This window comes from Culex quinquefasciatus, chromosome 2 (genome assembly GCF_015732765.1).
Source record: "Culex quinquefasciatus strain JHB chromosome 2, VPISU_Cqui_1.0_pri_paternal, whole genome shotgun sequence".
NCBI classification, from domain to species: domain Eukaryota; kingdom Metazoa; phylum Arthropoda; class Insecta; order Diptera; family Culicidae; genus Culex; species Culex quinquefasciatus.
Window position 1 is genome coordinate 162,744,339 of NC_051862.1, and position 12,572 is coordinate 162,756,910.

At 34.6% G+C, this 12,572-nt stretch overlaps 1 protein-coding gene across 5 annotated transcripts in view; it reads right to left on the reverse strand.

Annotated features, from left to right (window-relative positions):
- The window catches only part of LOC6037067 (insulin receptor substrate 1), a 407,646-nt gene that overhangs the window by 11,236 nt on the left and 383,838 nt on the right, over positions 1-12,572 (reverse strand). For all 5 annotated transcript variants that reach the window (XM_038252358.1, XM_038252360.1, XM_038252359.1 and 2 more), the window contains 3 exons: positions 7,150-7,519; positions 6,943-7,063; positions 2,215-2,462 (listed from right to left, as the gene is read on the reverse strand). In XM_038252358.1, the coding sequence (XP_038108286.1) occupies positions 2,215-2,462; positions 6,943-7,063; positions 7,150-7,519 (739 nt within the window). The remainder of the gene's footprint in view (positions 1-2,214; positions 2,463-6,942; positions 7,064-7,149; positions 7,520-12,572) is intronic.

A 12,572-nucleotide genomic window follows, 5' to 3' on the forward strand; every position in this document is an offset into this window, starting at 1 on the left:
TCAATGATTTTCTGAACAAAGTACTAGATTTTATGTGTTTTTCAAAAAGTATACAACAAACTAAACTTAAAAATGTTGAAAAGTCAAAATCGTCAAAAAATGACATGGAACAATTATACGTAGAACGGCAGTATAACAGATAATGAAGCTTTGAGTATTTAAAGAAAATGCATTTTGTAAAAAAATGGTCCTCCCCTCTTCCCACTTTTCCATTCCTCAATTCCAATTTTCCAATTCCCTCGGTCGATCGGCCATCTTTGTCATAGAAAAACATTCAAATCTTGATTCAGAATGTATCAATCAAAAAACGGTTTTCTTTGTGTTGTTTGTAGAAGCGTTTTACAAATGATTTTTTTTCTCATTTCAATTTACTATTTCTGGACCCTGAATTCAGAACCATCATTTCCCCAAGAGTGGAAGACTCCATTTACGGCCTTAAGTACACAGTTGTTGAAATATTTTGTACCGTCGTGGGGGTGATTATGGGTCAAAAAACAATACACCTCTCGAAATTTCTTAATAACAAAAACAATTTAAATAACATCGAAAATCTTTCAACGTAGATTTGTTCTTAGATAGTTTACTAACATTTTCCCAAAATATGGTGGATTTTGATGAAAACTACCTTAAATGCCAATAGTTTGAAAATTGACCCAATCTCACCCCTTAGAGGGGGTGACATTGGGTCAAATGAAACTAAAATGATGCTCAAATACAACGATATGGTAAAAACAAGTCATCCAACAGCGTTTCTTGTTCGAGGGAATCGTATTGACACGCTACAATGTTTGAAGTGGAGATTTTCAAACATTTGGGTAGTTTTCGAGCAATTCTAACAAAAATATTAGAAAAATGATTTTTCGAGAGGTCATTTTTGGCCAAAAACGTACCCTAACTTTAGACATCTGCCAAAATAACAGGATTTGTTCTAGGAACGAGATTTTTTCTGCGAAGTCATCTTAAGATGTCCCCTACACAACCCCTTTAACAGAATTAAGTTTCATTGAGAATAACCTGAAAAATGGTAAAATCCGTAAAAAATCACTTTGACCCAATCTCACCCCCCAGACCCAATGTCACCCCCACTGACGGTACGGGTTTTTTTTCTTTTTTAGAATTTTGAAAGTTGAGTTAGGGTAGGGTAGTCATCAATGAGACACTTTTGGTTTTCAACTTTCAACGATTTTTCTAATTTTTTATCAGCGTGTTTTAATGCGCTTTTTGTTGCATTTTCTTTCTTTTTTTATGTGTTCTAATATTGACCAAAATATGAGATCGATCCGACATCTACATCCAGAGTTATTCAACTGTCTCATTGTAGACGCACTTGGCAGGAACAATGAGACAGCTGGGGAACAATGAGACACTCTACGAAAATCAACATTTTTCTAGTAAAACATCATGTTTTTGTAGTGTTCCATTGCAGGTGACTTGCCTTGAACATTTCAGGGCAGTTTTGTCAACATGAAACTTTTATTAACAAAAGTTACACTAAAAAGTATTTAAATTTTGTAAAATCCATATATTAATACCAAATAACTTTGTATTTTTGGTTAAATGAAGTTAAAACTCTATAAATATGCCAAAAATCACTTTTAATTCATGTTTTGAAAGATTTCCATCGATTTTGAAAAGTTAACGAAAAAAAATCAATGTGTCTCATTGTTACCCATGGGCTGAAATGAGTGGGGAACAATGAGACAGCCCTGGATTCTGGGTATATTCAAAATTTTGGCCAAATCTAATGAAAGGACATTGTAGCCCAACTCAATCCCTATGGAACGTCGAAAGAAATTTGAAGAAATATTAGTTTTGGTGTAAATGGCAGCCTACGAGCGAAAATGTATTTTTTGTTCATAATTTACTTTTACACCCCAGAATCAGACATTTATGAATAACTTTTTAAAGGAGCGTCCATAACCAAAGCTACTAATATGGCAGACGTGTATCCATTAGACACACCTTTCCCCCAAATATGAGCCTGATTGGTTGAAACTACGACTTGTGAGAGCCATTTTATCATTGTTCCCCGTGTCTCATTGATGACTACTCTACCCTACATTTTTCTTTTCTTTCCCAAAAGGGCAAAAAACATAAACAATGACTCTTTTTAATTGTTACGATTGATTAAAATTTGCAATGGCCTAATCAATATTTTTGAAAAATCATCAATTTACAATAAATAGAGAGTGCTCCACACCCGCAACAACTTACCCCCTCGGATAATCGGCCACCGGTGACATCGGAATGTAGCCCCCGTTGCCGGACGGATCGCCCGGCGAGCTTCCGCAGGGGCTGCACATGTCCATGTAGTTGCCCTCGACCGAGCCGGACATTTGGGGCGTGTGCTGCTGCTGCTGCTGCTGGTGATGGTGGTGGTGCTGTTGTTGTTGTTGTTGCAGGTTGTGGTGAAGCTGCGAGTGGTGGCCTCCTGGTGGTGCCGGACTGCCCCTTCTGACCGCCTGCGATATTGGAAGCGACAAAGAGTTATAACTGTGCCTCAACTGGGGGAGGGAGGAAGTGAATTTAGCAATGGTTTTGATTTATTTGTTTTGAATTTTGAAACACAATTTTGAAACATTTTGCCAGATTTTGGTGGTCCAGATTGTTGTTGATGTTGATTTTGGTTGTTGTTGATGTTGTGGTTGTTGTAGAAGGTCGTGAAGAATTTCGCCATCGAAAGATATTTGGGTTCAATTTTGGTGGTGGTTGATCGGTTGGTTGGTTGGTTTCAATGAGGGTCGAGTTTCGGGAGGATTTTGAAGAGCACGCGCCAGAGAGAAAGAGAAACAAAAAAGAAGACACACATTCCGGAAATAATCAATTTGGCCAATTTTGGTGGAATTTTTAATATTTAGGCTATGGTTGACTAAGTAGTTCCACGGTTATCTGACAAACTTTTTTTTTTGACAGATTCTTGTGAAACTACTTGTCAAAATGTGCTGAAAGAAGTTGACCAACTGTTCTATGTTCTTCAAAACATCCATACTGCTCGTTTCATTCCCATATTTGTTAATTGAAATCATTATTCATTTTTGGTTTCATAAATTTGGTTTGGCTTTTGGGCACGTTTGAATTAATTTGATAAGTTTAAATTACGAATTTGTGTTTTGATTACAAATTACAGATGGTTATTTCTCCGCCAACTCACAAGACATGTTTTTCTTTAATTTTCAGCCTGAAATAGTGATGGTTTGGACAATTGGTGTCAAGGGGACTTAAATAAAATTGGACGCTCGATTTGATGGCGTGTTCAGAATTAAGAAAAAAAAAATGATTTTTAATAAAAAAAATACCAAAATTGTTTCAAAAATTCTGCCATTTTTCGTTATTTGACTGTAAAAACTTTAGGACATATTATTTTATGGGAAATTAAATGTACTTTTCGAACCTGCAATGAAGGGTAATTTTTCATTTAGAACATTTTTTTGTCATTATAAAATTTTGTGTTTTTGTAACTCCGCAGGGTAATTTTTCAGAATATAACAATGTTCTCCAAAGTTGTAGAGCAGACAATTACAAACATTTTGATGTATAAATATAAGCGGCTTTCTTCTGTTCTTATGACATCACGAATTATCGAGATTTATCGTATGAAACAAAAGGCAGAGTTTATGAAATTATTTTTGTATTTTTTTTTATTTTAATGAAAAATATATTTTTTGGAATATTGAGCACGCCATCAAATCGGGCATCCAATTTTACATAAAGTCCATTTGACTCCAAATTTTAAGTTTTAAGGTTTTACCATTTTCAGGTTTTTTTAAAGTTGCAGTTTTTCAATAAAAAAACAGTAGAGTAAATGCCCATTTTTGAAAAAAAAAATCTAAAAGCTGAGAAAGTTTTGCTTTCAAAATTTTTTTGATAAGGCTTTTGTTTGCTAGGATATTAACAACCATGCAAAGATAACAAAATACGAAAAATCAGATTTTAGTCCATTCTACCGAGATTACGATTATTTCTCCCATGATCGCATTCAAATGATTTCTGTCACCTCGCAGCAAACACAAGGAAGAGAGGGAGCAATCCTCTACGAAATCGACTTTTTTAAATTTTAATTTTTATATTTTTTAACCCGTCTGAAACTTTTTTAATGCCTTTGGTATGCCCAAAGAAGCCATTTTGCATCATTAATTTGTCCATATAATTTTTCATATAAATTTGGCAGCTGTCCATACAAAATGATATATGAAAATTCAAAAATCTGTATCTTTTGAAGGAATTTTTTGATCGATTTGGTGTCTTCGGCAAAGTTGTAGGTATGGATATGGACTACACTGAAAAAATGATACACGGTAAAAAATGGTGATTTTTAATTTAACTTTTTGACACGAAAACTTGATTAGCAAAAAAAAAAAACTCTATTTTAATTTTTTTTTTATATGTTTAGGGGACGTGAAATGCCAACTTTTCAGAAATTTCCAGGTCGTGCCAAAAATCTATGACCGAGTTATGAATTTTGGAATCAATATTGATTTAAAAAAAATCGAATTATTGGACGCAAAAATTTCAAATCAAAAAGTTCTTTACTGATATTTTGATAAAGTACACCGTTTTTAAGAAAAAGCCAGTTTTAGGTAACTTCTTTGAAAATAGTCGAAGCTTTTGAAAAAATATTTTTGAAAAGCTGAGAAAATTCCCACAATTTTCTAACGTCGATATCTCAGCAATTAATGTTCCGATTTGCAATGTTAGAATATGAAACATTCGTGAAATTTTCCCATCTTTTCGAAAACAATATTTTCAAAAAAATCAAATCAAGACTAACATTTCAAAAGGGTTAAACATTCAAAATTACGCCAAACTGTGTCATCCAAGCCAAAACCTTGAAAATTTTTTTTTAATATTTTTTTAAATTATTAGCAATTCCAGCTCAAATCAGGAATTTTTCTGGTACCTTTGTACCCGACCCTCTCCGATTTCAATGAAACTTTGTAGACATGTTATCCTAGGCCTATATAAGCCATTTTTGTGTATATGGGCCCAATAGTACTCGAAAATAACATTTGAGAAGGGCGTAAGGTATTTAAATATTTTTGTATTTTGCAATTTAAAAAATACTGTATCTCAACGGCTTCGTATCAAAAAGTGGTCAAAGACAAACTTGTAGGAAATTGGACGGGCTTTCAGAAAAAAATACACTGAAACAAAAATACACGCCACTTCTATGAAATTTTTCAGTTTTTAAGTTTAAAAGTTAAATTTGATGATCATGATTTTTTTTTCGCTCAAAATTATTGAGGAAATAGCCTAAAATGTTACAAAAAGACTCACGAAAAATGCAGGATGGTATGTCTCTCCTAAAAAAATACAAAAGTCATTTACTACAACTGTTTTTTTGAAAAGTAGTCTAAAAGACAATTTTTTTCAGAATCGATAGTGGGAATCGATTTCCCAGACAATTACATAAAAGTCTTTATATTGACCATTGTCCTAAGTCCAATCCTTGGGAAGATACAGCGGTTTTAAAAATAAAAATGTTGAAAAAATAGGTTTTTTGGTGGTTTTTGGCAATTTATAAATGACAGACTTGGTTATTCAGTCTCGTAAATATTTTTACCGGAAAGCTCGTCCGATTTCCCATAAGGTTGTCTTTGACAGCATTTTAATTAAATGTTTGTATGGCTTACATTGCTCATAACTGTAAATAGAATCATTTTTTCAGTGTGGTAGAAACCTGGATAGTAAATAAACTTACGTAAATAATTTCCGGTAAAAATATTTACGAGACTGAAAAACCAAGTCTGTCATATAGAAATTGACAAAAACCACCAAAAAACCTATTTTTCAACATTTTTATTTTTAAAACCGCTGTATTTTCTCAAGGATTGGACTTAGGACAATGGTCAATATAAAGACTTTTATGTAAAATTGTCTGAGAAATCGATCCCACTATCGATTCTGAAAAATTTTGACGTTCAGACCACTTTTCAAAAAAACAGTTGTAGTTAATGATTTTTGTATTTTTTTAGTAGAGACATACCATCCTGCATTTTTCGTGAGTTTTTGTAACATTTTAGACTATTTTCTCAAAAATTTTGAGCGAAAAAAAAATCGTGACATCACCATCAAATTTAACTTTTAAATTAAAAAACTGAAAAATCTCATAGAAGTAGCGTGTATTTTTCTTTCAGTGTATTTTTTTCAAAAAGCCCGTCCAATTTCCTACAAGTTTGTCTTTGACCACTTTTTGAAACGATGCAACGGCTTCGAGATACAGTAATTTTTAAATTTCTAAATACAAAAATATTTAAAAACCTTCCGCCCTTCTCAAATGTTATTTTCGATTACTTTTAACTCCATATACACAAAAATGGCTTATATAGGCCTAGTATAACATGTCTACAAAGTTTCATTGAAATCGGAGGAGTCGTACCAGAAAAATTCCTGATTTGAGCTGGAATTGCTCTTATGTAAAAATGATTCACAAACAAAAATTAGCACGGCATTTTTTTAATTTTTGGGCATTTATGACCCATTAGGTCAGAATGGTTTAAGCCATTTTTTGCTAACTCTTCAAGCCTATTCCGCCTCCAACAGGTTGTCATCATTGAAGATTTCCTTATAAAATGGGAAATTTTAGAATGACTACATGTATTTTTTACGCCTTGTTATTCATTTAAAAATAATAATAATAAAAGTTTACATTTAGCGTTTGTTAGGTTTTTTTTTAAATTAAAAATCTAAAATTAGTTGTGATTTCAATATGGTATTCTTATTCCATTTCAAATGAAACAAAATATCTATTTCTATGTTTTTTTTTTTAAGGAACAGTTGGTCAACTTCCTGAGTTTTTTTTTTATATGGTGCTGCAGTTCAAATGGTTTGAATTTTGAAACAATAAGCAATAGGGTGAGCAATGCAGAGTAAGTATATTGGTGGTATAGAAGTGGGGAAATGACTCGAGTGGAGAACACACTTTGGAGTGTGCACGTGACTTACATGACTGCCAAACTCCTCGATCGAGCGGTGCTGACCAAAAAGTCGCTGGTTGATCCGGCCGTAGTTGTGGATGTACTCGTCGGAGTTTTCCTCCGGGATCGAACATCCCGAGCTGAGCGGACTAAAAAATTGAATTAATCGTGAGATTTTTTTTTTCTCCAGATTAAACAAATCGTTCAAAAAGGCGAAGCAAAAGGGGAGACTCACTTAATGACCTTGGGAAAGCCATTGCCCTCGTCCGGGGTGAGCGGATCGACGAAGCTGTCCGTTTCGTCGATGCTGAGCGAGGACCCGTCGCTGCCGGTCGAGCATGCCCCGGTCGACGGCGGGCTCAGCGGGGACGAGTGGACGGGCGGGCTGTGGCTGTGGCTCTGCCGGTTCTGGACCATCACCATCGAGTGGGGCCGCTGGTGGAAGGCCGAGGCCGAAGGGATCGTCCGCGGCGGTGGCATTCCGCCGCTGTTGAGGTGAAGTTGCTGCTGCTGCTGCTGGGTTGTTCCCGCTACCGTGCTGGTTTCACTCGAGGTCCTGTTGCGCGACGGAAGACTGTCGCAGCGTTCGCGGGCTATGGCGGCACCTGTTGCGGTGGAGAAAGGATTTTGTTAGTTGGAAAATCAATAAAAACCCAAAACTGACACTTTTTTATGATTGATTAAGACGACGACGCGAAATGGGGGGGCAGGGAATTTAGGGGATTTTAATTTTGTTTGTTTCTCTGGGCATCTTAAACTTAAACATCAAGCATTTTTTAAATGATGGATATCTCAATGTAAGAAGCAAAACGCGCGCGTGCTTGCGGTTAAAGGGTTAGTTGTAAAGCTTGCTGGGCTGGCTGGCTGTCCCAGGAAGGCAGCGTCTTTTAACGCAATGATTTGTTAATTGACGGTTTATGATGACAAGCTTGTAAGCACGATCAAGCAGTTTTCCATGATAATTATGCCCCCCCCCCCTTGTTGGATTCATAAGCACAAAAAAGCATATGCGATTTTTTGAAATGTATTTGTTGTACAAAAAAGGGTTGTTGATTAGAAAAAAAAAAGAATTGCATATTTTGGCTAAACAGTGATTTGGTACTCAGCATTTTAAGCTAAACATTGCTGAAGAGCGAAATAGACAACCAAAGTCATGTAAACATTTTTGGCTTATTCAAAACATATATGTTGAATTTTATTTAAAAAAATATCGCAAGACTCTGGCCTAGACGAATATGAAATCAAAGATTAAAGGAATCACTAAGATTTGTTTACCGAAATCAATTGACGATATTAACAATATTGATCTTCATTACCGACTTTCGATCAATTTTTAACGAATTCCGTTAATATTAGTCTACCGAACTGTTTTACAGTCGGAAACTCGCTCAACTTCAAGGAATTCGATAAAAAACATCCTGAATATTACCATTCAAGCCAAGGATTTCTTAGTACAGTCCAGACTCGAATAACCGAAGGCCTTGGCAAAATTTCACTTCGAATAATCAAAACTACGGATAATCGATTTCCAAAAAAATCCGTCTAGCTTAAGTATGGTCCCTAAACTACTCTAAAGTGATTGACAAATTTTTGAATCCAAGATGGTGGCCAAAATGGCGGGGATGAAACATTGAAAAACTTACTTTTTTTTAAATTTCATTGGCAATCAACCATTTAAATTTGACTAAAATGGAATCGCAGAACTTCGATTACCCCCTTCTGATAATCAAACTTCAGATAATCGAAATTCGGATAATCGAGGCTTCGAATAATCGAGTCTGGACTGTAATTTGCAGTTATTGATTGTGCCACAACTGTAACGAAACGTTTTCGCCAGGATCGGAAGCAAAATCACGGCGCTTCCAAAAACGAATATTATTTTTTTATATGACGCCTCTGGGGATTTGACGTCAAAAGTTTTGATTCATCGTCGTTCTTAGGTTAAATTATATTTCAAAATATTCTATCGGTAAAATTTGGGCTTTTTAGGTTCTCAATATTCTGTACAGAGTTTTGAGCGACCTGGCCTTACCAAATTAACTCAAGTTAAACAAAATCTTACCTCTCAAGATTTTTTTTTCTACAGAAACGATCCGGTGAGTGAATTTTGAAAAAGAAATCCGCAAAAAATATCTAAAAAATCATTTTTTTCCGATAATTCTCAAAAAATATTTTTTCTTGAAAAAGACAATAAATTGAAACTTTTATGTCAAAAATCAAGAGGCGTCTTCTCAAAAATAATCTTTACATTGAAATTGCTCAATTTTTCTGTGATGTTTCACATCAGACACTGAGTAAAGTTACATAAGCAATGTGAAATATTCGTCTTTTTTTATCAATTTTAAACACGTTACTTTAAAAAAAAAATGACATTTAAAAAAGAAATTCACGCCATCAAATTTTCAATAGTACAACAACTTTATTTGTGTAAGTATTTTGTGAGATTATTTCCTAAGATATTTTCAACTTCTGTTCTACATAGAGGGAAGTGACAAAAACCTTTTAAAATTATTATTATGGTATTGAATGAATTGAAAAAATCTCACAAAAAAAGGAATTTATAGCATGCTTATCAGAATTGTTCAGAAACGATTTGTTCTGATAAACACATGCACAGAAATTTTCTCGGGTGAGTTTTCAAAAAGCCGTAAGAGCCACCGATACTAATTTTCGTTTTTCTCCAAATTGAAACAAAATTCAATTTATTTTTAGTTTAGAGCACTTGGAGGATGTGTAGATGATTTGTAGGTTGAAAAAGGGCTTTGTTTTCCAATGGCTTTTACGTCCTTTTGAAAACTAATCCGACATATATTCAATTAAATTTAGTTTCGTTGGCATTAACTATAAAAAATAATACTGATAATTTGAAAAGATTTTAACTCAGCAAAAATAAAGTGTTAAAAACATTTATGAAACAAAACAGTTATGTCTGGCCCATAATATTATTATTTTTTAATTAAATTTGGCCTGCTGGCTTACTTAACTACAATAGTAATATTTTGGAATAGGGTAATTCTCTACCAACTCACACGAAATCGGGAAGTTGCCCCGACCCCTCTTCGATTTGCGTGAAACTTTGTCCTAAGGGGTAACTTTTGTCCCTGATCACGAATCCGAGGTCCGTTTTTTGATATTTCGCGACGGAGGGGTGGTATGACTCCTTCAATTTTTGAACATGCGAAAAAATATGTGTTTTCCAATAATTTGCAGCCTGAAACGGTGATGAGATAGAAATTTGGTGTCAAAGGGACTTTTTTGTAAAATTAGACGCCCGATTTGATGGCGTACTCAGAATTCCTAAAAAAACATATTTTTCATCGAAAAAAAAAAACACTAAAAAAGTTTTCAAAATTCTCCCATTTTCCTTTACACAAGGGAAGGGTCATTTTTTCATTTAAAACAACATTTTTCATTTTAAAATTCATTTTATAAGTTTTTTCTAACTTTGCAGGGATATTTTTTAGAGTGTAATAATGTTCTACAAAGTTGTAAAGCAAACAATTACAAAAAAAAATATATATAAACATAAGGGGTTTGCTCATAAACATCACGAGTTATCGCGATTTTACAAAAAAAAAAAAGTTTTGAAAAAAATAGTTTTTGTGTTTCTCTTTGTTTAGTCGTCCGTATCTGTCGCGGGTGACGATGAACGTCCATGATCGACGACGCCCAACATTTTCAAAACTTGTTTTTCGTAAAATCGCGATAACTCGTGATGTTTATGAGCAAACCCCTTATGCATTTTTGAAATTGCCTACTCTACAACTTTGAAGAACATTGTTATACTCTAGAAAATAACCCTGCAAAGTTAAAAAAAACAAGAAATTTTAAAATGAAAAAAAATGTTATAAATAAAAAAATGACCCTTCTGGGTCAATGTAGATTCGAAAAGTACATTAACATGTTCCAAAAAATTCTGCAGTCGAGTAACGGAAAATGGGAGAATTTTTAAAACATTCTAAGTGTTTTTTTGATGAAAAATACGTTTTTTTCGGAATTCTGAGTACGCCATCGAATCGGGCGTCTAATTTTGCATAAAAGTCCGTTTGACACCAAATTTCTATCCCATCACCGTTTTAGGCTGCAAATTGTTGAAAAATACCTCTTTTTTCGCATGTTCAAAAATGGAATGGGTCGTACCGCTCCTCCATCACGAGATATCAAAAAACGGATCTCGGATTCATGATCAGGGACAAAAGTTACCCCTTAGAACAAAGTTTCACGCAAATCGCAGAGGGGTCGGGGCAACTGCTGTGTGAGTTGGCGGAGAATTACGCAATATGTAATTGTTTTAAACAAAAAAGTAGTCAAAATTTCCAAAAAAAAATCCTTGGGTCTTTATAAACTACTAAATATTTCACAAATGCTATATAATCTTTAAAAATCTGTATGATTGTCAAAACCAGTGCTTAGCTTGGTATTAATTTTCGAAGCGTTGATATTTTTAAAATACAAGACTGATGTTTTTTAATACTAAAATTTCTTAATTTGCAATTTAGCTCTAACGAAGCTAAATTTGTAAAAAAAAAATCAAAAACAAAAACATTTAAGTATGCAGTCAATATTTTATTGAAATAAAAAGAATCATCGATGTTAGTGCATTTTAGCCACAACAAAAAAAGTTTTAGGTCGTTTGCCACCCATATTCTAAGGTGATTCAAATAGAAAATTCTAATTTTCAAAACAATAATGTTATTGAAAAAAATGATGATTTTTACATGAAAATTCTATTACAATGTTGATGTTTATTTTTTTTGTTTTTGTATTAAATTCTTAAGATTTCACAAAAAAGAAAAAAAGGTGAATATCGTGTGAAGTTAAATTTTGGCGAGGATTGCGGATTCCTGAGTTTGGACTGTCATTGTTTGTGGTTGACTTGGAATGCTGAAAACTTGTTTTTTTTTTTAAATAAACAACTTTAGCAAAAGTTGCTCAAGTCTGAGAAAATTTTGATTATCGCTGATATCGTCATCGATGATGATGAACATAAATATTATCGTTATTGTTTCGACGACAAAGATGATTTTACGATATTAACCAACTTTATTAAAAGGTAATTATCATAGGTGAAGGTATCCGTTTGCAATAAAGCAATGCTTTTGCAATCGTTGGTATAGCTGCGGGAAAAAATACAAGGGGGTGCACAACATAAATTACATTAAAACACTAATAAGGGTCAACACAAACAGACAAAAAAAAAACACGCAAAACTACATTTAAACATACACGCATTATCACAAAAGTTAACAATTCTGCGCTGGAAAAATTAGGGCGTACATTTTTAGCACTAGAAATACAATGAATGGTGGCAAAGGGTGAGCGTGATTGTGCGATGATTGTGCTGGGTGATATGGTGCAAGGTTTCCCCGCAAAGATCTACAAGCCTCCCCCGGGCAAATACATACTCCTCCTCGATCCCGACCGTCCCCCTCCACTGCGACATCTCAACGTGGCCGGCGGCGACTCGCCATTGCTCGGACTCGGCGTACCACCCTCCATCGTCCCGCCGGCCACGCTGGTGGCGACCTTTAGCGCGGCCAGCTGCTTACTGCTGGCGAGATTCGAACTTCGCAGCAGCCGCGAAATGAACTGCAGATTTGCAGGGGGTTGTTCCGTTGCGGATTCCGCCGACGGTGGGGCTTCTTCATGTCCATCGGG